At 36.7% G+C, this 24,928-nt stretch overlaps 4 protein-coding genes across 5 annotated transcripts; 2 read left to right on the forward strand and 2 right to left on the reverse strand.

Annotated features, from left to right (window-relative positions):
- Nucleotides 1-130: 130 nt before the first annotated feature.
- Nucleotides 131-726, forward strand: LOC132176652 (E3 ubiquitin-protein ligase RHA2B-like). The gene has a single exon (XM_088515029.1). It carries the CDS (start codon nt 143-145, stop codon nt 671-673), a length of 531 nt encoding a protein of 176 aa, XP_088371155.1. The 5' UTR covers nt 131-142; the 3' UTR covers nt 674-726.
- Nucleotides 727-1,934: 1,208 nt separating this feature from the next.
- LOC132174725 (subtilisin-like protease SBT3.9) lies at nt 1,935-6,002 on the reverse strand. The gene is made up of 10 exons (XM_059586376.2): nt 5,571-6,002; nt 5,395-5,486; nt 5,218-5,315; nt 4,989-5,144; nt 4,237-4,907; nt 3,925-4,016; nt 3,586-3,828; nt 3,381-3,495; nt 3,084-3,276; nt 1,935-2,791 (listed from the first exon to the last, which is right to left on the reverse strand). The coding sequence occupies exons 1-10, from the start codon at nt 5,691-5,693 to the stop codon at nt 2,181-2,183; spliced, it is 2,394 nt and encodes a 797-aa protein (XP_059442359.2). The 5' UTR covers nt 5,694-6,002; the 3' UTR covers nt 1,935-2,180.
- Nucleotides 6,003-7,287: 1,285 nt separating this feature from the next.
- LOC132174731 (subtilisin-like protease SBT3.3) lies at nt 7,288-11,663 on the reverse strand. 2 transcript variants are annotated; one of them, XM_059586383.2, is made up of 10 exons: nt 11,514-11,663; nt 10,875-10,966; nt 10,675-10,772; nt 10,375-10,530; nt 9,612-10,285; nt 9,418-9,503; nt 9,085-9,330; nt 8,888-9,002; nt 8,415-8,601; nt 7,288-7,941 (listed from the first exon to the last, which is right to left on the reverse strand). In XM_059586383.2, the coding sequence occupies exons 2-10, from the start codon at nt 10,949-10,951 to the stop codon at nt 7,382-7,384; spliced, it is 2,199 nt and encodes a 732-aa protein (XP_059442366.2). In that variant the 5' UTR covers nt 10,952-10,966; nt 11,514-11,663; the 3' UTR covers nt 7,288-7,381. The 2 variants fall into 2 exon arrangements, with proteins under 2 accessions (XP_059442366.2, XP_059442365.2); XM_059586382.2 differs by lacking the exon at nt 11,514-11,663 and adding an exon at nt 11,058-11,173.
- Nucleotides 11,664-17,257: 5,594 nt separating this feature from the next.
- Nucleotides 17,258-22,571, forward strand: LOC132173925 (Galactosyltransferase family protein). The gene is made up of 11 exons (XM_059585605.2): nt 17,258-17,552; nt 19,129-19,231; nt 19,311-19,372; nt 19,499-19,710; nt 19,809-19,872; nt 19,972-20,044; nt 20,852-20,972; nt 21,068-21,155; nt 21,276-21,401; nt 21,481-21,590; nt 22,208-22,571. Exons 1-11 carry the CDS (start codon nt 17,449-17,451, stop codon nt 22,354-22,356), a joined length of 1,212 nt encoding a protein of 403 aa, XP_059441588.2. The 5' UTR covers nt 17,258-17,448; the 3' UTR covers nt 22,357-22,571.
- The last annotated feature ends 2,357 nt before the right edge of the window (nt 22,572-24,928 follow it).

Below are 24,928 nucleotides of genomic sequence, written 5' to 3' on the forward strand. Positions count from 1 at the left end.
TTGTAATAATTTATAGGAAGGTAGTGACAACGTACGGCTATGGTTTATATTTTTCCACACCACTAAGACACCCCCCAGAAAACAATTACCAACCATTTTCTTCAAAACCTTCAATATACATCTCTTTCCCTCTATCATACTCATGGGGTTAATCTGTATTGCGCTTAAGATCCCAAAATGCATAAACATTAATGGATTTCTACTAGGCCTGCTGGACTCTTTAAAGTTCGTGGTCATGGTGGCATTTGCTCGTCTGGGTCTTCTCAATTCGCCAGAACAAGTATCTGATACTGAAGAAGACCACTCCACTGATTCCACAAGTTATGTTCTTGTGATGGATGGCTTATCTCCGTCGCTAATCCCACTCCAGAGTCTAATGGCCTTGATCAAGAAGAGGCTTTCTGTGATGGAATACAGCAATCTTCTTCAAAAATATGGGGCGCATGATGATGAAGATCATGTGGATATGGTATGTTCTGTCTGCTTGAATTGCGTGGAGAGAAGCCATGAAGTCAGGGAGCAGCCTAACTGTTGTCATGTGTTCCACAGGGAGTGCCTGGATAGATGGGTGGATGAGGGCCAGGTGACCTGCCCTTTGTGCAGATCACTGCTGTTTCCAGCCAGGGGAGAGAGCACAAGAAGTGGAAGGAATATTGATCATTTTGTTGGTTAAGAGTATGTATGTGATGGCATCAATAACAGTGCTGTGTTCTCATGATAGTTATTCATTAAGCTACACATTAATATGTTTTTGGAGTCCTCTCTCTCTCTCTCTCTCTCACACACACACACACACTATCATGCAGTTCTATATATTTAGATCGACTCTTTTGAGGCACTGCGACTCCTCTCTCTTCTCCCTATTACTCTCTCTATAGTGTGATTCTACCAAATTCTCCTCTTTCCAAATTAATTTCTCTCTTCTCCTTGGATTGTGCAACTCAATCTCTTTTTTTTTTTTTTTCTTTTTCTTTTTCCTTCCTTTTTCTTTGTTCTTTCTTCTTCAAATTCATTTTGTCCTGCATCAACGACAGGCCACAGCAACATAATTACACCAATCATCCAAAGACAAAATCAGCGGAAATAAACAGAAAGCAAATTAAAGAAACATTAATACTAGGCTTGGGAAAGGGCAATGACACTGCTATGAACATATATACTGACAAAACATCGTGGGAAACGAGCACACCACACAATCACACGGGCGATATGAAGACAATTTCACTGTTCCAAAGGATAGAAGGCTCAAGGCACAGACAATGCCAAGAAACTAAGCATGACTAGACAATCCGGCCAGCATGCAAAGGCCGGCATATCAAACAAATATACTTACTTTTTGCCGAACATGACTTGGTGGCATCGATGGTTTGTGATTGACAAACATAATCTATTCCAGTCCATTAATTTTGTTTTCAGCCAATCCATGTTAACTTTGGTAATTAAGCACAAACAATTTTATATTGATCTTAATCTCAGATTAAATAAAATGAAAAAAAAAAAGTCCTGAGTTAAATGTCTAATCCTCTCTTGTTGTAATTATTTTTTTTTTTTTTTCATTTATGGTGAATTTCTTCCTTGTTGGATTACCCGTGAATGGAGGCCTTAGTGACAAAATATGTAAATAATTGTCTCTTGCTTTTGGTTGTGTTGTTCTTCATTTTCCCACATACTTTATTTGCTTGTTTAAGCTTGATTTTGTGCGGGGAGCTGAAAGAAGAGTTGCCTTCAATTCACAAAGAGAAATGATAAAAATCATTTTTTCAACCATCTTTCAATTAACCATCTCCCTTTAGTGAATAGTTGAATCTACAATTGAATTTTTATAGGACCCACATGAGTCTACAAATCAATGGTGAATCCATTAGATTTGCAAAAAAAGATGGTTGAGAGAATGATGTGTAGGATATCTCATTCACAAATCAACACTTGTTGAGAATGACAAACTGAAATTATTATTGATGTCAAAAACAGATTTCCATACAAAAGCTCCAAACTTATGACAAAGTTCAAAAGAGAAAATCAAAAGAGGCTGAATGACAAAATCTTCCAAATTTACCCAGCAGGTACTTGAATTCCATTTCTTATCAAGCATGCATCAAATGAACGAACAGTTCACTGTTGCTTTCTTTTGTTCATCTTCCTTATCCAAGACTGAAGCAGATTCATACAAAATTTCATACTTAAAGATAATCATTTGACTGTATTACTTTCCAGCCGTCCTCTACATTTCCATATATATGATCCAGGTTTGATGGCAGTACAGCTATAGGAATCCTAACAAGATGCTTACCGTCTGTCCATGTTAGACTTCCGAATTTGTAGTCTCCATATAGTTTTTGTGTTGAGGAGAAGGTAACTTGGAAGGAAAGAACTTGGGTGGTTGAATTGAAACTCAAAGTTTGAGGCTTTACTGTCATTTGTATGCCATATGGAGCCTCCACTATAACTTTATAGACTGAAGTAAAGTGTCCTACATTTGTCACCGTTCTTGTTACTGTTACTGTTTCTTTGAGATTAGGAATTGTGATAGAAGGGAGGTTGAGGTTGAGTTCAAAATGGCTTTTCTCCACACAATCGATTGTGGTCTTTGTCAAACTGGTGATGGAGGCACTGCTGTAACCCAAGGAGCAGAGGAACTGAACATAATCATCTGTGCTAATGTTGTAAATCAGCCCTGGATCCACTGCTTTGTTGGGATTAACATGCCCACCACCTAAGTCAAATGCATCAGCTACCTTGCTATTGGGCCCATCTTGATATATACTTGTTCCATCTGTTCCAATTTGGTAAGCTGCATTTTGTAGCAGTGTTGATGGTCATGTTCATTACAGATTCCATAATCTTAAAACATGAAAAAAAAAAAAAAAAAAAAAAAAAAAAAAAAAACCGAAGTTATGCATTTGATAAAATTGCAGTTTAGTATTTAAAATCGTGCGTTTTTAAAAGATATGCCCCCTTGCCTACTGCGTTTTCAAATCGCAATCATTTAAAAATGTATTTCCAAATGATCTATTTTTGCAATTTAGTTTAAAATTGCATTTTTTGTTTGCGAAATTGCAGCGCTAAACGCGGTCTTGACTTACCGGATGTGACCAGAGCTGATCTTATCGCTGCAGGTGACCAGTTCTGATGTACAGATTTGATGAGAGCGGCTATTCCTGCAACATGGGGACAAGCCATTGAAGTTCCTGATAGCAGTGCAAACCCGTTGCTGCGTTTTGTATGAACTGGTGGATATGCAGCTAAGATGTCAACACCCGGTGCAGCGATGTCAGGCTACCCCCCGTCAATCAGCATGTCATGCAGATAACAAAGGTTTCCCTGGTTAAATGGGAATTATTCATGCTATAAGATGGCAATTTTCAGCTTCTGGGGTTTACCTTTAGCACTGCTGGGGACATGGAACTTGGCCCTCTGGATGAGAAAGTTGCAACTCGTGGGGACACCCACTTCCCAATGTCTGTCCTTGGAAAACTCAGCTTTGCAGTTGGAGACCTTCATGAAGAGGTGGACAAAGTTAATTAATTTTCATTCAATTGCCTGAACATGCAGTTTGTTATACCATTACCTTTCATTTCTCCTTACCTAGCTCTTCTGATGTAGGAAAGTATTTGTGTCCCTACGTCATAATTTACTCTAATACATGGGATTATATTGCATGATACAAGCCCATCATCCTTAAAATGTGCAAATATGAGTCCAACTCCTCCAGCTTCCAGCACAGAATTTGATGCAGAGATTATATCCTGTTGATGTGATTTTGAGAAACAAAGAATAATTTTCCCTGCTGCCTTTGTTGCATTGAGACTTCCTAGCTGACAGTCCTTGCTTGAAGAACACATAGTATGTCAAGAGGACTAATGAGAAAAAGTGAACAAGAATAAAAATAAAAATAAAAACAAAACAAAACAGAACAGGTCTCACGCTGAATCATCTGTGGGGTCTACAGCTATGCGTTCTGAGTATGTAAGGCCAGTGAATCCAGGATAATGTTTTCCAATATCAATAGATTGGCCCTGAAATAAATACAACCATTGCAGAAAAAGTACTCTTAGACTATTAAATCAAAACATTAACAAACAACTTTATCACAAAAAAAACTTAAAATATCTTTTATCACTAAGTCACATCAAAACACTTTTTTAACCAAAACAGAGAAAACACCTCCAAAAAAAAGTTATCAAACACATTGTACATCATTGGTCTGATTCTAATTCTAGTAATAATGTACTTTACCCATATAGTGCGGTTATTTCCAAGTGTAATGGCTGTTGGGAAGGCCCTGTCTATTGTGGTGGCTGCAACAGTGATGAGCCATGGTGCAGTGTTTGATATTGTTTGCGAGATAGGACCATTATTTCCTGCTGAACAAACTACACTGATCCCCTTAGCGATTGCGTGGAAAGAACCAATTGCAATTGTATCACGCTGATCGACATAGGAGAACAAAGGAATGTCATTGCCAACAGATAAGGATATGATATCCACTCCATCATGTATGGCTTTGTCAAATGCTTTTAGAAGGTCAGCATCACTGCATCCTCCATTGGCAATTGACCAACAAGCCTTGTAAATAGCAAGGTGAGCAAGCGGTGCTCCTCCTCTAGCTAAACCAGCAGCTAATCCCCTGTAGTTTGCTTTTTCAACAAAATATCCACCTGCTGTTGAAGCCGTATGAGTTCCATGGCCAATTAAATCTCGTGGGGATAGAAATTCAATGGTGCCAGTTTCATTAATGGGCATTTTGAGTTCATCCCTCACTCCTTTTACAAACCAACGAGCTCCAATAAGTTTCTTGTTGCAATTTGTGGAATTGAAGCGCTCTCCTTGTTGGCAAATTCCTTTCCAGCGTGATGGAACTGGACCCATGGCTTCATCATTGAAACACTCAGACTCTGGCCAAACTCCTGCATAAATTGAGCTTTTTCTGCATTCAAGTACAATTTTTTTTCATCGTGCTGCTGTTTATTGGAGGATGTATTAAGTACCTGAATCTATCACACCAATGATTGTCCCTTCACCCATGTTGCTTTTTCTTAAAAGATTTGTCGAAGAATGTTGATTGATCCCAATGAAGTCCCAGCTTCTGGTTGTATGGAGCTTGTGAATGCGATTTGGGATCACTTGCACAACTCCAGGAAAGTCTGCAACTTTATCAGTGATATTACCAGGCAATATGCTAGCTCATGCTATATAGTTTTCAGAAGAATATCATACCTGCAATTGCTTCTGCCTGAGATTCTGTAAATCTTGCAGCAAAACCAGAAAAGCCATGCCTATAGCTGTAAAGTATGGAACTCTTCGCAGCTTCTTTGCTTCAATACAAATAGAAGAAACTATGATTTTGCATCTCTGAGTGTTGTTACAACAAAAATTGTAGATCGTCAGCCATACCTTCCCAGAAAGTTTGATAGCATTTTATGGTGGGACTTTTTGGTAGTTTCTGGATCATCATGCTTCTTCTGTCCCATGTATACAATATGCACCTAGAAACTTTCCCAGGTAAGTACCTTTTCAAAGAAGGGAAAAAATGGTGGAGCTAGAAGTTGAAGTTGCACATGTACACTTACACTGCTTTTGGCCTCAACAAACATTACAGAGACATGAAGATGGTTTTGCAGCAAAAAGAGAGAGACAACTGCAAGCAAGTGGTTTTTTCTTGCCCATTTCCAGTTTCTTGAATTGGTATCCATTAGCCAATCATAAGGAGAGATGGGGTTTCCTCAATGTTTTTTCTCAGCTTCAAATCTGGAAAGGTTTACCAGTCAGTTATCCATGTATCTGTGAGTTATATTTAGAGCTCAGCGCAAATGAGGAAAGAGAAACATCTTTTTCCTGTTGCGCTTTTGCTCTATTATTCTCAACCAAAAGTAAAGCAAGGAAAAAAAAATATAAGTGTTTAGTGGATGGGGCTGGGAGTTGAAAGATGCCGATGCAACACTTCCCATTAGAGCTTTTCAACGTGCATATTGCATTCCATGTGAGACATGATATTTTGCAGAAAGATTGGCTGAAAATTGGACTCGATCGCTTCATCGACTTTTCAGAGCCTATTGCATGTTTTGTCACCTTGAACAGTTGTCCACTATAGCTTTTGGATGTGTATTTGTTAAGCATTATTGTTCAAGTACTGCCCAAGTAGCGACGTAGGAAACAGTCTACCTATAATTACACAACCACTGTAGAAATATTAGTTAAGTTATCGATAATTAAAATCTTTTTTAAATCACGAAACTAATGTGTTAGAATTAAAAAATTTGATCCGTTTAATTAAATATGTTAAATTAAAATTAACTTATATATTTTTCATATCTTGACGTGATCAAATCTTTCACGTAAACACGAATCGACACCAGTAAGGACAAGTACTGATAATGCATCTTGTTTATCAACTGCATGATTTATGATAGATCTCAAACTCTAGCATTCGTTGATATGAAAATATACCGTACCCTCATAGCTGCACAGGATCTCACCGTCTAGTCATGTTGATGGTCTACCCTTGAATGATCAAGATGAATGATGGTGATGTAGCACTGTGTCATACAGTTTCACACGTTAATTGTAAACAACTTTTCTTATTTTCTTTTCTTTTTCTTTTTTTTTCCTGAAAGCCCTGCAATAAGATTCCCATCCCATAGCTTCCGTCGGTTCCTTGTGGTGCTTTTGCTTTTCTTGTTTGTCCGTTGTCACCAGTGTGACTCTTCTTTTTCAAAGAAAAGCAGGATTGCTTTGCGGAAAGGTGTTTCCGGGAAAAAGGTCTTAAGGAGGGATGATGACAACTTGCAGTGAATGGGGATGATCTCAAAAAAGAATAAAATTAAATTTTTTTTTTTTAAAAAAAAAAAAAAATTAAAGGGATGATCTTGGGCCTGATGGTTCTTCGGTAGGAGGGCTTTTAAGGGCCTTTAGTAACCGGATATACCTTCTTTTAGGGATGGTTTATATGCCCTCAGTACATTAAATCCGTCCTCCCAACTCCTTTCGGAATAAAGTAATGTTGTATACTATATTTTTATCTTATAAGTCATTATGTATAATTGGATAATTCTGAATGGTTATTCAAATCCATAGCAACCGCTAATGTTAGATACCTAACCAATACGTCTAAAGCTATAGAGCTGATAGAATGTAGAAAGTTAAGATCTTAAACCTAAGCCGACTCCATTTATTTAACGCTCATATTTCAAATTAATTACATGGATGGATAAAAAACTGGTATGAAAACTTGATGAAGGCTTTATTATTATTGACAGTATGATGATCCAAGAATGTACCAAAAATGAATGAAAATCTTAGAAAAGCTTATGAATATTAGACTAGAAAATAAAATTTACCCTTCCGTTGGCTTTTAACCATTAATCCTCAAATTTTTTATTAATTATACAGCAAAGGATTGTTCAGTTCTCACTGACAAGGGAATCCTTACAGCATGCACTCCATTAGTCCATGTTAGGCTCCCAAAATAGAATCCTGTGTTCACCTTCTGGGTTGTGGAGATTGTAACCGTGAAGGAGATCTTCTTAACAGCAAAATTGAAGGCCAATACGTCTGGTTTTACTGATACATTTGTTCCAGATGGAACTTCAATTACAGCTTTGTAACTGGATGTTGAGGCTCCAACATTTGTAACAGTTCTGGTGACTGTGATAGAATTTCTGAGACTTGGGATGGTTATGGAAGGCAGATTTATATCCAAAATGGAGGGTTTTCTACTGGGGCACACTATGGAGTGCCCTGTGAGATGAGAGATAGCAGAATTGTCATAAGCCATGGAACAGAGGTAATGTATATAGTCGGTTGTTCCCATATCATATACCAGTCCGGGGTCTGCTGCTCCATTTGGATTTACAAAGCCACCTCCAAAGTCGAATGGATTAGCAAGCTTCTGAGGAGTTCCCTCGGCAAAGAGTGGTAAACCTGATGGAGCAGTCTGCCACGCTGCATTTAAGATTTGTGAACATTGACTTGTGGTCAGTCAGTTTTATATGCCATCTTGTGAATTGTAGTGAACCAATGAAGTTATGCAGAAAATTATATGACAAGTAAGAGCTCGGATTTTGCAGAAAGGATCGTTCCGAAGAACAGCAGAAAATGTGGGGATTTGCTGTAATTGCGAAATTGATTAGAGGATTCTGGTGTGTAAAATAGATGAATTTGTAAGATATTCTGTACCAGATAGCCAGAGGTTATTTTACAGTGAATAGTAAAAATAAGTAGTGGTGGGATATGATAGGTGGTGGGGGGTGAGAGTTTATGATACTTGTAAAGTGTAGAAGTGATTCAGCTGTGTTTGCTGAAGTGGTTTGTAAAAAGAGTTGTTTGGATAAAAAATTTACTTATTCATCCCAAAAAAAAAAAAAAAAAGAACCAATTACAAAAATTCTTAATGAAAGGTATCAGCATAGGAGTACCAGTTGTGATAAGGGCTGATTTTACTGCTGCAGGGGACCAGTTAGGGTGCAGAGCCTTGAGAAGTGCAACGATGCCTGAGATATGAGGAGTTGACATTGAAGTTCCCGAGCGCATGACATATCCACCATCTATCGATGGATCGTTAGAGGCAGCTAATATGTGGACACCAGGTGCAGTTATATCCGGCTGTCCCACACAGAAATAACAAGATAGGTTCAAAAGAATCTAGGAAGAAACCCTTAACTTTTTTGTGATGCTTAGATACATTGTAAGATCTTCTAAATAAGAGGCTAATGAGAAAAAGTATATGTTACTCAAAGCAGTTTTTAAATGCATTGAAGAAAGTAGGCTTGTTCCATTTTAGTAGGAAAAATTTCAGAGAGTTGTCTGATCTTGTGTTCAGGCTGGTCCATGTCCAGTGCCTGAACCAAGCAAAGGGAGTAATTAAGCAATACTGTGTAATAAAACTAACCTTTAAAATTGCTGGTGCAATAGAGTTAGGCCCTCTAGCTGAGAAATAAGCAACCTTGGGTGATACAGCTTTGCCCACAAATGTTCTGGAAGGGCTCAACTTTACTAGAGGAGACCTGTGTACTCCATTCGAATAATCTAATGTAAGGGATCAGAAAAGAACCCGGTGATAATGATCATATCTATCTGTGTTGTTACCTGGTAGACCTGAAGTAAAATAGTATCCGGGTGCCAATTTCATAGTCAACTTCAATGCATGGGAAGTCACCACCACATGGAGACAAGATATCAACGGGATTCTTGGCAACAATCAGCCCAACACCACCTGCTGCCCGCACAACTTGTAAGGCCGGAATTGTAGCAGCCCGTTGAGGCAATGAATTGAAGCAGAGAGCCACCTTCCCGGCTGCATTGGTGTTATTAAGTGACAGATCATGACACATACTGCACGTGCAATTAGGAAAAATAATTATGCTTCAAGTTAGCTTGCTAATTATAAGAATGTCCATCCAATGAAATCAATCAAGCTACCCTGCTGCATTAGGATCAAGTCCTGTGGCCTCTGGATATACCAAGCCTGTAAAACCAATCTCCTTTCCTGAAAACACGGCTTGACCCTACAAGAACCATCACACAAAGACAATTGTTTCATCTTCATGCTCAAAAGAAATGTTGATGAAAACTGTTTTCAATTGGATGGTTGACATTAATTTCAAACTGCATACCAGTAAAGTTTCATTGTTTCCAAGAGTAATGGGTGTAGGAAATGCTCGATCAATGGTACTTGCTGCAACAGTTAAGATCCATGGTGCTGTGTTTTGGATTGAATATGCTGAAGGTCCATCATTTGAAGCCGCACAAACTACAACGATGCCCCTGGCCACAGCATGGAATGAACCGGTTGCAATGCCATCGCGCTGATCAACATCTGAGAACAGAGGAATTGAAGACCCAATTGACAGAGATAAAACATCAACTCCATCATGTATGGCATCATCAAAGGCTTTCAGTATATCAGCTCCTGCACATTGGCCTCCAAAAATAGACCAGCAAACCTTGTATATGGCCAGGCGAGCATGCGGTGCGCCGCCTCTAGCAGTTCCAGGCGCAAGGCCTCTGTTGCTAACATTGCCCACGACTGAACCACTGATGGTGCTGGCTGTGTGACTGCCATGTCCATTTGCATCTCTAGCAGATAAATATTCTTCGTCTTCAGATGTGTTAAATGGCTTTCCGTACTCGGCAAGAAATCCATCGATGTACCAACGGGCTCCAATAACTTTCCTGTTGCAGTGTGCTGTGGCATTGAATTTGTCCCCAGATTTGCAGACACCATTCCAGCGAGATGGAACTGGCCCAAGGCCTTCTTCATTGAAAGATTTGGACTCCGGCCATATTCCTGCTTCATTGGGTGACTTCTTCAGTGTCCGTTATAGACATGAGAGAGATAGAAATATGATTGTGATGGTAAAGGTGAAGGTAATGAACCTGAATCGAGGACTCCTATGATAACTCCATCACCCATTTTACTTTTATGAAGAACATTGTTAGTAGGATGAGAAGAGAGACCGAGAAAATCCCAAGTCCTAGTTGTCTGCAGCTTGTGAAGGCTATTTGGTATGACTTGAACAACACCAGGCAACTCTAAAAATACACCAGTGACATGCACACTATTATAATCGACACTCATATTCAAAATTAGAGTTCATTATTCATAATCACCACAAACTTGATTTAGAGTATAGACAATATTATTTTTTCATGATACTTTAGCTATTGCAGATATACCAGCAATTTGTTGTGCTTGAGACTCTGTGAGCTTGGCTGCAAATCCAGAGAAGCCGTGTCTGTAGCTGTAGACCATCAAGTCTGACGCCATTTCCTTGCTGCACAAAGGAAAAAAAAAAGGTAATCAGTAGAAAATAGAGAATTTACTTAGATTTGTTTGTTTACTTGTTGAGTTGTTTTCCCCTTCATTCATGTCATACCTCCCCACTACTGTAGCTAGCATATCATGATGTGAATCTGTGGTCAAATTGGGATCATCGTGCTGCCTCTCTCCCATATAAACTATGTGAACCTGTAGATTGGAAAAGAAATTTACTCACACCCAATTAAGGACTTCTAAAAATCCACATAATTATGGGAATTAAAGAATCAAGATTACGTACGTTGCTCCTGGCCTCCACATGGCAATTCAGAATCAAGATTACATATACTAAAAATTTGAAAAAACTCATTTGGTTTGCAAATTTCATCTGGCAGTTTCAGAGAGAGACAGAGAGACAGAGAGACAGAGAGGCGGGCTGATTAGAGATCAAATATGCGTTGAAAAGTTTGATCTCTCCAAATACATATAGAAACTCTGGTGGGGTTCTGCAAACATGTTTTATGGTAGAACTAGAAACAACCTTAACACGGCCATCGTCGTGTTTCTAATTACAATTGTGGGAAAGTTTTAATTTTGGAAAATCCCTACTTTACAGGCCGAAACAATGATTTGGCCATCCCTCCTTAACAAAAAAAAGAAAAAGAAAAAACAGACGGTCGTTGTAGTTGATGTGTTAATAACCAGTAATTCAATGGCTAAAAAATATAAGGCTTTGTGAACGACAGGAGTTCCATACCCGCGCACGTAATCTGACTCACATCCATGCCGTTAAAAGTGGCTTCAAATTTGGAAAGTGTACTCCACGCAGTCGTAATGGGGACGCTAGCTTTCCTTTCAGGTAAAATCATGGTGCACAGAAATTCCTTCACAATCGGAGTAAAGTAAAGGTGTGAAAGCCCAAAAGTAAAAGTCAACACAATGCCAAATAATAATAATAAAATATTGTCTTTTTTAAAAAAACTTAAATAGAGAGTAACTCTAATAACCAAATATGAATGCTATGAAAATGATTTGATTCTCGTAAGAATAGCAGTTGACATTGGTGCTCTCGTGAGAACCCTTCATGGTACGGAAAATTCATCATCCTTTGGTAAAGTGTTACTTTCAATATCAAACATATCATGCAGAAAATTCTTACGTACAATACTAATTATACATCCAACTTGGGAAAGTTCAAAGTTAACAGCTGCCTGGAAAACGACTTCTAGGAGCAACAGCGCAAGAGACCAAAAAAATGGTCACCACCTTCTAGATCCCTGCACAATATTTTCAATCCTAGCTAGATGACCACCTTCTTGTCCACAGAAAGAGCATATTTTACCAGTTTTTCCAAAGGGGTCACAGCCCTTTTGAGGTTCCACGCGCAGCCCACTGTCTGTGTGTGAATACTGAATATATTATATATTTTAACACGTGTATAAACTAAATAAACTAACTTTTCTGTTGAGTAAGTTAGTTAGTTTTTAAGTTCAAGTTGTTAAACTGTTTTCACAGTTTCAGTTGCTTCATTGGAAGCTTGTATATAAGCTTTCTTGCTTCTGCTTGTAATTCATGCGAGTTTATTATGATAATGAAGAATTTCTCTTCTTCTCTGCTCCATCTACTTGCTTCTTCTTTCTTCTTCTCCTTCTGTTCTTCTTCCACATACAACATGCTCTGTTTTCCTTGATTCTATTCATTCTTGAATAGTTTGACATGGTATCAAAGCTTAACCCAATTAATTGGCTGTAGCCCACCGTCACCCATTGTCGCACGTGTTGGCTTGAATGTCCTCCCGCCACACGTGAGGGGGCGTGTTGGAAGTCCCACATTGCCTGGGTATTAAGGAGATTGGCCATTTATAAGTTGAGGGGAAACCTTTAACTCTTGAACTAGCTTTTGAGTTGAGTTAGACCCAAGACCCATTTCTAACAAAATATATATAACCATTCAACGTGCTTTCCCTTCTGCATTAATCCACGTACACCCTTGGGCCTTGCCACTGCAATGCATGCGTCTGGGGGCATCCACTTAGCCACTTAGGCCTGTAAAGCCCATTTTGTGGGATGGACAACAGGCTGAGGCCGAGCCATTCCAAGTCGAGCAGCCCACTGGGCTTAATGAAGTCCAAAATGTTCAATGACCCGACCAAGAAAAACATTCAAAGATCCTCTTTATTCTGATCCACGTTCTCAAGTTGAAACCTCATTCCAATAATTTAATTCCATCATTTAAAAAAAATATATAATTAATTAATTCTCTTATTTTTTAAAGACCATTCAAATTTTGATATACCAAATATCAATCCGATCAATTCCGATATTGGAGTGCCGACTTAGATTGGTAATTTGGCCCAAATCATTAACCGAATGAGCCTGCTTTTATATATATTGTAAAAAGGAACACTATGCAAAGGATAATAACCATATCACGTCATCTTAACTGTCTTGATCTTTCTCAAGGAATCAGCTAACGCCCTTAACCACTAGTGATCACGTACATATTAAAGGTGCATAGGATGATCACACTATTATAAATGTGGTCGTACTCACACCAGATTGTATAATATATACAAGAAGATAATATAACTTTCAGTGGAGATAACCTGTCAAGAGACACAACTCTTGGTGAAGAGTTGAGTTGAAACTCTATTTACGAATTCTATCCCAATAATCTATAATATAAGTACGTAAGTTTTACGTACGTGAGATTGTGTGTTTAAAGTTTTCTTTTGTTCTACACAAGATTTTCACCTTAACGGGAGAAATCCTTCTTAAAATTAATTATGCATGAGGCAGAACATGGATTGAGAACTACTTCAAACTGTTGCATGGGCTTGTATTGGTCATGGATTCGGCCTTCCACTACTTGCTATATTTTAATACATTAAGCAAGTGATGACATAAAAGATTCAATACAAGTTTACATATGGTTACCATGTAAAAGTCATTAATTGTAGTTTGGGTATGGAATGTATTCTCAACTATGGATAATTAATGTTATTTGTTTAGATTATATAGCAAGTAAAGTCACCACTAGCATATTGTCAATAAGACACATATGATAAAAAGGTGCAATCATATGAAATAACATAAGTGTATACACATCAAAGAATGTTATAATCTGCTCATTGTCTGCAAGTATTAGCAGATGCATGGTTGACATGTTTTTTGGTACCAAAGGTAATCAAATGAGGGATGAAAGTGCATAGGATGATCACACTATTATAAGTGTGGTTGTACCCACATTAGATTGTATAATATATACATGAAGGTAATATAATTTCCAGTAAAAGTAACCGATCAAGAGACACAATTTTTAGCAAAGAGTTGAGTTGAGACTCTAAAAATAGAGTCCCAAGAAAACACAAATTCTATCACAACGTTAGTTTTATGTACATGAGATTATGTGTTCAAAGTTTTCTCTTGTTCTCCATAGAATTTTTACATTAACTAAGAAATCCTTCATGAGATTAATTATACAAAATCCTACTATCCAAATTCCAACACATATCATATCATAACGGCTGACAAGCGGTCTTACTATGCTAGGAGGCAATTGATTATACATTATTCTGTCAAGATTGTACCTCTCCAATGAGTGATGCGTAACGAAAGATTTACCTTACTAGAAGACGTAAGTCAAATGCAATGCTTGGATAGGGTTGTGCCCAATCAGAGGACGACACCTAACTAAAGTCGTACGAGAAGAAAAATACTCTGCTTAGAAAGGAGGAGGAGGAGGCCACCCCATTCTCTTAGCAAGAACTTAGCCAATACCCCCTATAAGCCCTAATATTACTTTTTATTTCTTTTAGAGTCGTTAGTGATTTAGGGTTAGCCTTAGGACCAACTGCATCTACAAAATTAATTATCATCGCCATATGCTATTATGCTTATTAGGATTCAAACCAACCGATCCATTTGCGGAAATGACACACCAACAATTCAGTTATTCAGTTACAATCATAGAATTAAGTACGTCGTTATCTTAACATTGAACATGTCAATTAAATTAAATGCTCATACTCTCTCTCAAACTTTGGGAACCCACCGCTTAACATCTTTGATTACAACAGAAGTTGTAAGTTTCAAGATCTAATGTTTTCTTTTTTTCTTTCAAAAAATGGTAAAATCTACTTAACCCCTTTAAACTACCATTTCAATAATAATTTATCCTAAAAACTATTAATTACGACAATTTATCCAAACTACCAAAACAATGACAATATACTCCCTAATGCTAGATAAAATGACAAAATTACCCTTATATAATTTTCAATAAGACAAAAATACCCTTAATATTTTGAAAAAAAAAATAAATTTTAGTATTTTTATTTTTATTTGAGTAAGGATAATTTTGTCATTTTGTTTAAATTTAGGGTACATTGTCATTGTGTTGATAGTTTGGGGGATAAATTGTGGCAATTAATAGTTTAAAGGTGGATTATCATTAAAAGAATAATTTGAGGAGGAAAAAATAGACTTAAAAAAAAAAAAAAAAAAGGAGGGAAAGGTTACTTTACCTGTCTTTTGCATGTGTTACGCTTTAAAAAATTAATTAAGAGAATTAAAATAAAAAATCAATCAAATCTCATGCATTATAGTATAATCTCTTGATTGGAGCTAAGGATCCGAAGGGAATATTTTCGGGGTGGCGGTCCACTTGATTTCACCACGTCGTCTTGTCTCGTCTTCGGACACCATTCTTTTCTCTTTATGTTTACGCGCAGACCTGCACCGTCTAGCCACCGAAGAAGATTACCATATTATCCTCTACTTCAACCTAAGTTTACCATTAGCTCCCTGCCTTTTCCTCAGTACCGTTTTCCAATTTTAAATCTTGCCACACAAGCACACGGACATACATGTGGTCCACCTTTTCGTTTGGACCAAACTGCCCTCGTCTCTCTTACTAGTTTCATTTTCAAAGTAGGTCTAGTTATAAGACATTTTTAGTCTTCTTATGTTTCTTAATTAACAAGTTATGTGATGGTAATATATTTAGGGCAACCACTAAACTATTATTTATGAATTAACTTGTCTTGTAATATTAAGAATTTGCTATATTTTATTGAGTGATGATGTAGTAAAGAAAAAGAAAAAAGAAAAAAGTGTGTGGAAGCGAGAAAACACTTATGTTAATGACTTAAAGTTGTCTATTGAATACCATCTAGGGTGATTGTTCAATGGCCTAAGAAATTTTTTTAATTTACTAGGCACGCACTAGAGTATGGGTTCGAAACTTGCAATGAAACTTTTTACACCTAATTAGTATAAATTACCTTAGTTTTTATTAATGCTTAGATAGGATTGGATCAGGCTATGATTCAATCAAATTTGAGGGAGCGTTTGCGGTTCTCATCGTCTAAGCATTTTTTATGATACTCCTAACAGGTAGGAGCTACCATAGTCACATCCAAGTAGAAAGTCGGTCTCTCCAGCCTGAATTCCTCTATAAGGATTCTAACTCAGTTAATTTCGAAACCCTTTCTTATCGTTGCAGGCGTGCCTATTAATAGCCGTCTCACATAAGAACAAGACTTTTGTATTATTTTTGTATAAATTGCATGTAGCAATGGCACATCAAGCCCCTAAGTAAGATTTAACATATTAAAATGATCTTTAATGCCTGAGACCATGGTACAGGATTGGGTGGATGGAGTTGAATTTGTCTATCGTTACTTGACGTAGATAAATATGTTATCCAAATTAAAACTACTCCATTTTATTATTATTATATAATTATTCCAAGATCATGACTTACTATTTAATAAGATGGTTCAATTTGAACCTAATCATCTATCATCTTAATTTGAATCCGTATTTTATATCCTCATTCCTTATCCAAGAATAATTAAAATAGCATCAAGAGAGTGTAAAAGACAGTTTGGGACCTCAAATAATTGAAAAGAAGTTTGGTGGCTGACAAGTTGATTGAACACTATGCATGGCACATCAAAACACCAGAAAATTTCAAGAAGAGTGTCAGAATCAAGAGGAAAAAACAAATACAGCTCGTTACAAAGCTAAATTTTGTTTATGTTTTCATTAAACTGAACACACAGGGTTATCAAAGAAAAATGTCGGAGATATTCCTGTTTTACTTTCACTTAATTTTGCAGCAGCTATCACCCCATCGGATTTCGACCGTAGCTACGTAAAGGTTGGTGGTATCAGTAACAACAAATAGAAGATGAAAGAGAATAATAATACACATTCTTATTTTTTTAAGTTTATACTTAACTTTTAAAATAACTATTTATTTATAATTTATTACAATAATTTTAAAAATCATATCAACTTAATCATTTATAAAAGAGAAGGAGAGAGTAGAGAGCACAAGGCAGTGAGGCACAAGCACGGACAGTAAAAATTAAGATAATCTCCAGTTTCGGACAAAGTCCTTTTTCCCCTTGCTTGATCACAAAAGGGCATTATTGGTAGTTGATGTTGTCGTGACTTTTGTTAAATTTGTATTTTTTGAAGTTTTCTCCGTGACAAAACAATGAAACCGAACGTAATTTAGAAGTGACAGCCCATTCATTCCCCTAGTGATTTTGAACATCATCATCGCTTTTTCTCCTCATTCCTCTGTATAGCCTGTGCTCCTTCTCTAATGGGGTCCCTTATTTTCTCTTTGTAACGAGGACGCTTCCTTATAAAGCTGAAAGCTTTTTGAGAGATTGAAGAATGGGTCTGAGCAGACCTCACAAGGCTGGCAATGGGGTCTCCACCAGATGGGTTTTCATCTTCTGCATCGCCAGCTTCTTCTTGGGTGTTCTTGTTATCAACAGGTACTCTCTCTCTTGTGGGAAATGACTAAGATCTTGTGGTGAAGTGGTCGACTTTTAGATTTGCTGCCCTTTCTAATGGGGTGGGAAGCTTTGGTAGTAATGATCTTTTGTGCAAATGGGTCATTTTATTTTTTTTTATTTTTTTTTTTGCGGCCCAGGGATGAAAAATGCCGTCTTTATGAATAGATTTGATCCTATGGCTTCTGGATTTAAGGGTCTTTGTATTTGGATTCCCGGTTGAAGATTGAGACTTTACTTCTCTTTTATTCTTTTTCTGTCTCCAACTCATTTTGGGGGTGATGGGAGTTGTATATACCAAGATGCATGAATTGGTAAACGTAATTAGTAGTTGGGGTATGACCTCAGGTGCTGATTTAGTTGTATTGTACGATTTCTTGGCACTTTAGTAAAGCAAGGTGTAACCTTGATGATGGTTAGCTTTGGACGATGCCGAGCTTAGTTTAATTGGCCTTATCCGTTCTCTTATACGGGCAATTGTTGCTACATTAGCTTAGAAGTCAGTTTTTGTTGTTAAGTTTGATTTTCAGGAGCTTACGAATTGCTCCCAAGTCTGAGAGCAGCTAATAGGCAAAACCTTAGAGTTGGTGGAATTACTAACGTTGTAATTTATTGCAATTCAGCTGAGAATTGTTTCAAAAGCTGAAAAACAATTAAGTTCCGCATTGGAAATATATCATAAGAGTGGTTAATAATATAATTGGGCCCAAATGGGTTGAGTAGTGTCATAATATGTTATATTATAGTCTCACTAAAAGAACTTCCTAAGGATGGATTTTCCTACAATGTTATTAGAGCCAAGGGTTTGGCAGAGTGAGTGTTGAACACAAGGTCTCCCATGAGGTTCTTGATCTATTGTTGCTCATGGTAGAGTGGACTAAAGAAGCACAGGGCTTGCATGCATAGTTGCGAGAGTTGGGCTCTTGGTGATGACGCGTGAACATTTGGTAAAAAAACTTTCGTTCAAGGTCAATGTGGCGATGGACTCATTGTGAGGGGGAGATTATTGAGACCCACATTGAAAATACATCATAAGAATGAGTGGTTAATATAACACAATTGAGCCCAAATCCGTTAACTTAAACTTTTGGATTGAGTAATGTTTTAATATTTTATATTATGGTGTCATTGAGAGAACTCCTTAAGGATTAAATCTCCCCAACAAACATTCTCTCTCTGCACGTGTAAACTACTAGAAACAAGCATCATTACCCTGTATCTGTAGCTGACACCAAGGGGCAAAAACATAACGATGGCATCTCATGGTTTGATTCTAGCGTCATATGGCTTCCTTTGTAATCTTGCAGATTTGCAAGATTTGTTTTCAAAAGATACAGTGCTAATAGATTGTATATGCGAGGTTTAGTTAAATGTGTCTTATATTGAGGTCATATGGGTCCATATCCTACAAGAGAAGACATTGGCATTTCTGCATTTCCCTGTCTTCATTGTCAATATGATCAAACTTGTTATATTTGTAGTTGAAGGTTTATTCTTTTCCAAACTTTTGTTATTCTTTTGCACATCCATCGAGAAGTTGCTTATGTCTATTTCATAGGTTTTGGGCTATTCCTGATCCAGCTAAAATTGATGAGGAGGCTTCATCAGTGGAGAAACATCAACCAGGAGCTCTGCGTCCCATAGACAATTGTGAGAAGAAGGCAAGTCTCAAGAATATTGTCGTCAAAAGCTCCACTGCCTTTATTAACACATTCTGATAATATTCTTCATTTATAACAGGATGCTTCTGTTGGGGCAGGCAACATCCTTTCTCAAGTTTCACAAACACATGATGTAATCATGTAACATTCTATATCCTGCTGAATAATGTTTTAAAGAATTCTGGCTATATCTTAGATTTGGTAATTCTGTAACTTTGTGTCATGTAATTTGATTTATCATGTAAATTGTTGTCTTAATCCTTTCAGGACATTAGATAAAACAATTTCCTCGTTAGAGATGCAGCTAGCAGCTACTAGAGCTGCCAAAGTTGATGATGAGGAGGAATCTCCAATGGGTACAAAATCAGGAAGTGAGCGATTGAAAGAGCGTCAGAAGGTTTTCTTTGTTATGGGAATCATCACTGCTTTCAGCAGCAGAAAGCGAAGAGAGTCAATCAGAGAGACATGGATGCCCCGAGGTTCAGTTCAAAACTTAATAGCCTTTCTCGTGGATGTAACAATTAGTAGATGTTGAATAAACTTATTGCTAACTCTCTTTGGTCACTTTTCATTTTAGGAGAGGAGTTAAGGAAGTTGGAAAGAGAGAAGGGAATTATAATACGGTTTGTTATAGGACACAGGTATTTTTCGTGAACTCGTTAGGAATTTGCATGCTACATTTGCTTGCTTCGTAGTGGTAATCTTGACAAATGTACTGGTTTAAATTTTGTGGTTGTTAGTGCAACTCCAGGTGGTGTATTGGATCGTGCTATTGATGCAGAAGATGAACAACATAAGGATTTCTTACGACTGGTATGGTAAACTGCTAGGGACTAAGTTGACCTCTTTATTTTTAGTCATACAATTAAACCAGGAGCTGACAATGATCTAATTGAGGTCAATCAGTGACTGATTCAGCTAGCGGGTTAGTGGTTGAACAGGTGGTTGGATTAAAAAAATTGTAAAATAGAAAATTATGTTCAAATTGGGAAAATCAATCTAAAAAATATGGCCAGAAAGTTACAACCTATATTCACAGTGAATATACACCTAGAAAAAGTGAATAGTTATGCAAGTACAATAAAGTTAATAGGAGAAAATTACCAAGTTTGGTACAAGTCATTCTCCAAATTATAATTACTTGGAAAAACGTTTTTTGAAATTGAAACTCAATGTTAGCTCCAAATTATCTCCCAACTCAGATAAAGCAAACATGTGCATGGTTCATCAAATTTGCTATGGAGCGTCAATGAATATATTTAAATCCTTTGTTGTGTTTTTATTTGTTCATGATGTTGGATTCCTTGCCTTTTTGTTTGAATTAACAATTAAGTAATTTAGAATGGCAATATTTTAACATATAAGAAGAAAGCCTTACCGATAGATGTTTCAATAAGATATCAACTATCAGAAGTCAGGATTATAAACAGTAAATTAACTATTCTTTTACATATAACTTTAGTCAATAATAGTTGAACCAGCTACTTAATGTTCCAGAATATAACAAAGCCTAAGTACTAACCTTTTGAGATATCTGGGCTGCTTTCCATAGTGGTAATAGATTGTCCTTTGATTGAAATTTATTCTCTGAGCTTATGCAGGGTTACTTCTTTTTTGCAGAATCATATCGAAGGATATCATGAATTGTCCTCAAAAACTCAAACATACTTTTCAACAGCTGTTGCTAAGTGGGATGCTGACTTCTATATAAAAGTTGACGATGATGTGCACATAAATCTTGGTTAGTTTATCTGCATTCTAACATAAATGTCTGTATCTTGATAAGGAAAAGGTGCAAATTGGGGGAATCTAATTGATAGTTTTAACATTTGAAAGGTATGGTTGGATCTACCTTGGCTCGCCATAGATCAAAACCACGGGTTTATATTGGTTGTATGAAGTCTGGACCTGTCCTGGCACAGAAGTAAGCTTCTTCTTCTTCTTCTTCTTCTTCTTCTTCTTCTTTTCTGAAGTTTGTTGAGTTATTGGCGATCATCATCTATGAATGTCATTCATCAGATTTACCTTTGGCTACTAAATGCAGAGGAATCAAATACCATGAGCCCGAGTACTGGAAATTTGGTGAAGAAGGAAATAAATACTTTAGGCATGCAACAGGTCAAATATATATTATCTCCAAAGATTTGGCCACGTATATTTCGGTGAATCGGTAGGTTCCTGCAACAAAATCATTCTATACTTATTATATAACTTGAGACTTTCAATTATTGAACTTTATTCCTCTCTAGGCACATACTTCATAAATACGCAAATGAAGATGTCTCTCTAGGTTCTTGGTTTATTGGTCTTGATGTTGAGCACATCGATGATCGGAGCCTCTGCTGTGGGACACCCCCTGGTAAGATGCTTGCAGATATATGTACTTGAGTTTCTTTGTTTCCCTCCATTATGAAGAAATTTATAATGAAATAGAAGTAGAAATAAATTGTGGAAATAAAATAAATGAGAGACAAAGATTTTAACGTGGTTCGGTCAACGACCTACATCCACAGATAAAGTCCATAGGGCTACATTAAGCTCTTATTGAATGGATTGTTTACAATACATGATGCTCTATTTATAGAGCTTATACATAAATATAATCTTAATCAAATTCTCTAATTTAGGGTGATCAAATCATAATCAAACCCCTAAATTAGGCTAATCTAATCTTCATCAATTATAATCAAATCCTTAACTTTAGGGTCATTCAAATATACTCTAACACATTATAACTTGTTTTCAAAGTTTCACATTTTGACTTTATGCATATAGTCAAAAAGAAATAGTCAATATCACCAGTTTTTACCACCATTATTACTTGTAAACAGTGGCATATGCCTTTAGTAGCGTTACATTAGAGCAATGCATAGGTCTGAAAGAGTTGGAGGCCCTTCTCAAAAGAAACCACGAATTGAGTTCTCTCTCTGTCAATAGTCGAGAAATATTCCTTATGATGCAAATTTCTGCTGACAGATTGTGAGTGGAAGGCTCAAGCAGGAAATCCTTGTGCTGCATCGTTTGATTGGAGCTGCAGTGGCATTTGCAAATCAGTGGAAAGAATGGAGGAGGTGCACCAGCGCTGTGGAGAGGGTGATGAAGCTATCTGGCACACCAGCTTCTGAAACATCTCTCTATGGGTTGTAATATATGTGTAGTGCATGTGGTGAAAAGGGTGGTTTAGACACAATTTTCTGCCCCATTTTTGTCTATTGATGCCTCGGGACAGTTGGTATATGATTAATTTATTCTCTGCACATAGAGATTCTCGAGTCAGGAAATATGATGCAAATTCTTTAGTTCCAAGTTAAACTTCTCTATTGGTAGTCCAGAAATCTAACAGGTTTGCAGTTTTGATGCATGAAAATTACGTCATGTCAAACCATAAAATCATAAATGAAGAATACCTTACAGTCATATTTGCACCACGCAATTATGTATGAGTTCATTAATGCAAAAGCAAATTTTTGGATGGCTAAACCGGACGACGGGTTACTTGCAAAACAAAAGATAACCACTGTAGTAGCACTTGACGGCAGCTAACGAGGAGCATCTGATGCATAAGTTAGTAAAATTGTTGAAAAAAATAATATAGAGTTTTAAGATAGAAGAAGCTCTTATCCCTTTGGGATAGTGCCCTCATTGATATGGTACTCCATATTTAAATGCTACTTGGTGGGCTCATAATTGTGAAATTTCCTAGTGCGGCGGCTAACATTTTTATCAAATCACTAATAACATTTATGATATCATCAATTAAGATTGTATAGTTAGAAACAGATCTTCTCCACTTTATTTAAAACTGAGAGAATTCAATTAGTATATTTAGGAGCGGTTGGATTCTCTCAATTTCGCTTTCTCCTGTATAGTTAACAAGTTAGTTAGCCGTCAAAGAGAGGCTCTTCTCCCCCTCCCCCTTTCCCCCCTCCTAATCCCCCCTCTTCTTCTGCGCCTTTTTTTTTTTCTTCTTCTTCTTTGTTTTTGTAGGTGTTTTTCAACCAGAAATCAGCAACTCCGGCCGCTACCGCCCGCCCTCCAAGATGCTGCCCCTCCCTTCTCCTCCATGTGCTCCACCACGTGTCAACGCTGGCCAATGCCCATCATCTCCTCCACTCCGGTCACTACTGATTTGTTGGTTGTGTTACTTGTTTTGTTTGTTTTGAATAATAGTTTTCTCTTTAGATCTGTTCTCGTAAGCGATTTAAGAGGAAAATGATGTAGTTTCCCAACCGTTTTGGGTCGATGAGGAGTAGATTTAGTTTTCTCCGGAGCAAATTTGTGCTTTTATGGCCTTTTTTGTGGGGCTATGTTTTTTCTGTTTTTTGTTGTCTGTATGTTTGTTTGAATAAGAATTGTCCAGATCTTTGGATTGTGAATATGATCTGTTTTCAAAGCGAGGAAGATGAGCTACCTATGTATTGAGTTGAGTTTATTTGGAACAGATCTGGTGTTACAATTGAAAAGTAGTCATAGGTTAGGTTAGCAGATATTGATGTCATAAATAGGTCTTGAATGTTTGATTTTTATGTAAGAATCTATGATTTGTAACTTCGTAACTTCGGCTATGATTTTTCAGAGCTTTTTGTTTTGTAATGTAAGAGCATTATGCTCATGATCCTTTTTCAATGAGACTAAAATTTTTTCAAAAAAAAAAAAACAAAAAGAAAACAAGTTAGTTAATTATTAATTAATTAAATTGAAAAATTAAATTTTTTATATTTAATTATTTTATTAATTATAAATATCACGTCAATTTATTGGGATTGGGTCCAAAAAGATCACCAGTAGCAACCCATTATATTGTGGTTAGGTGGGCAGGCCCCATTTGCTGGTCAATGTACCATTTTTTTTTGGGCTTTTATTTTCCGGTCAGAAGCTTTTGGGACCTTTGACAAAATTAAAGTTTTCGAACGCTTTAAATGTGTCTTCAATTGCTGCGGCTAGCGAACTTATTGAATAATGAAAAATGAAAAAGAACCTACTTAAAGAAAATGAGAACATCTTTTTATCTTTTTAAATAAGAACATCTTTTTATCTTTTTAAAGTTGACGTGACTTTTAAAATTATTATTGAATTAAAATTTAAATATAATTTATTTAAAATTTAATATAATTCTGTTATGGGCCTCCGTAACGAGGGATGAATAATCAACAAGAACGATAAATTTGTGGTAGGATAATTTGAGGAATCTTATACCTCTTAATTTTAGGGTAGTTCAAAGAACCCTAAACCTCTCAAAACAACGGTTAGAGTTGAATATTAAACTTCTCATATGTTTATTCATTGCATCACTTCTTTAAATAGATGATTCATTACATATTAAATTCCCATTCCCAAAGTTTTTTTTTTTTTTTTGTTAATCCAAAGAGCTTATTGAATTAAATAAAATCACTTATTGATTTTTTTTTAAAAAAAATTTGGATTTTAATTGGACCAATCGAGAGTCAAATTAAATAATTTTGTCCTAATTAAAAGCGTAATTAGGGCTTCGATTTGGTGTGCAGCATTTCTAAGCCTAACTAGCAGTCTAGCACTTCCTAGCTCCTTTCGAAGGAGCACCAACGGATGAATTACCGAGTACTCACTTTCTCTTATAAGACAAAATTACCCAAAGAGTAGGTGGAAGATCCCAATCTAAGGTTAGTAATTCGTGTTTGCGTGTTGTTCAAGTTTTGTTAAAGAATGTGTATAAAACTA

This window comes from Corylus avellana, chromosome 3 (genome assembly GCF_965113065.1).
Source record: "Corylus avellana chromosome 3, dhCorAvel1.hap1.2, whole genome shotgun sequence".
Taxonomy (NCBI): domain Eukaryota; kingdom Viridiplantae; phylum Streptophyta; class Magnoliopsida; order Fagales; family Betulaceae; genus Corylus; species Corylus avellana.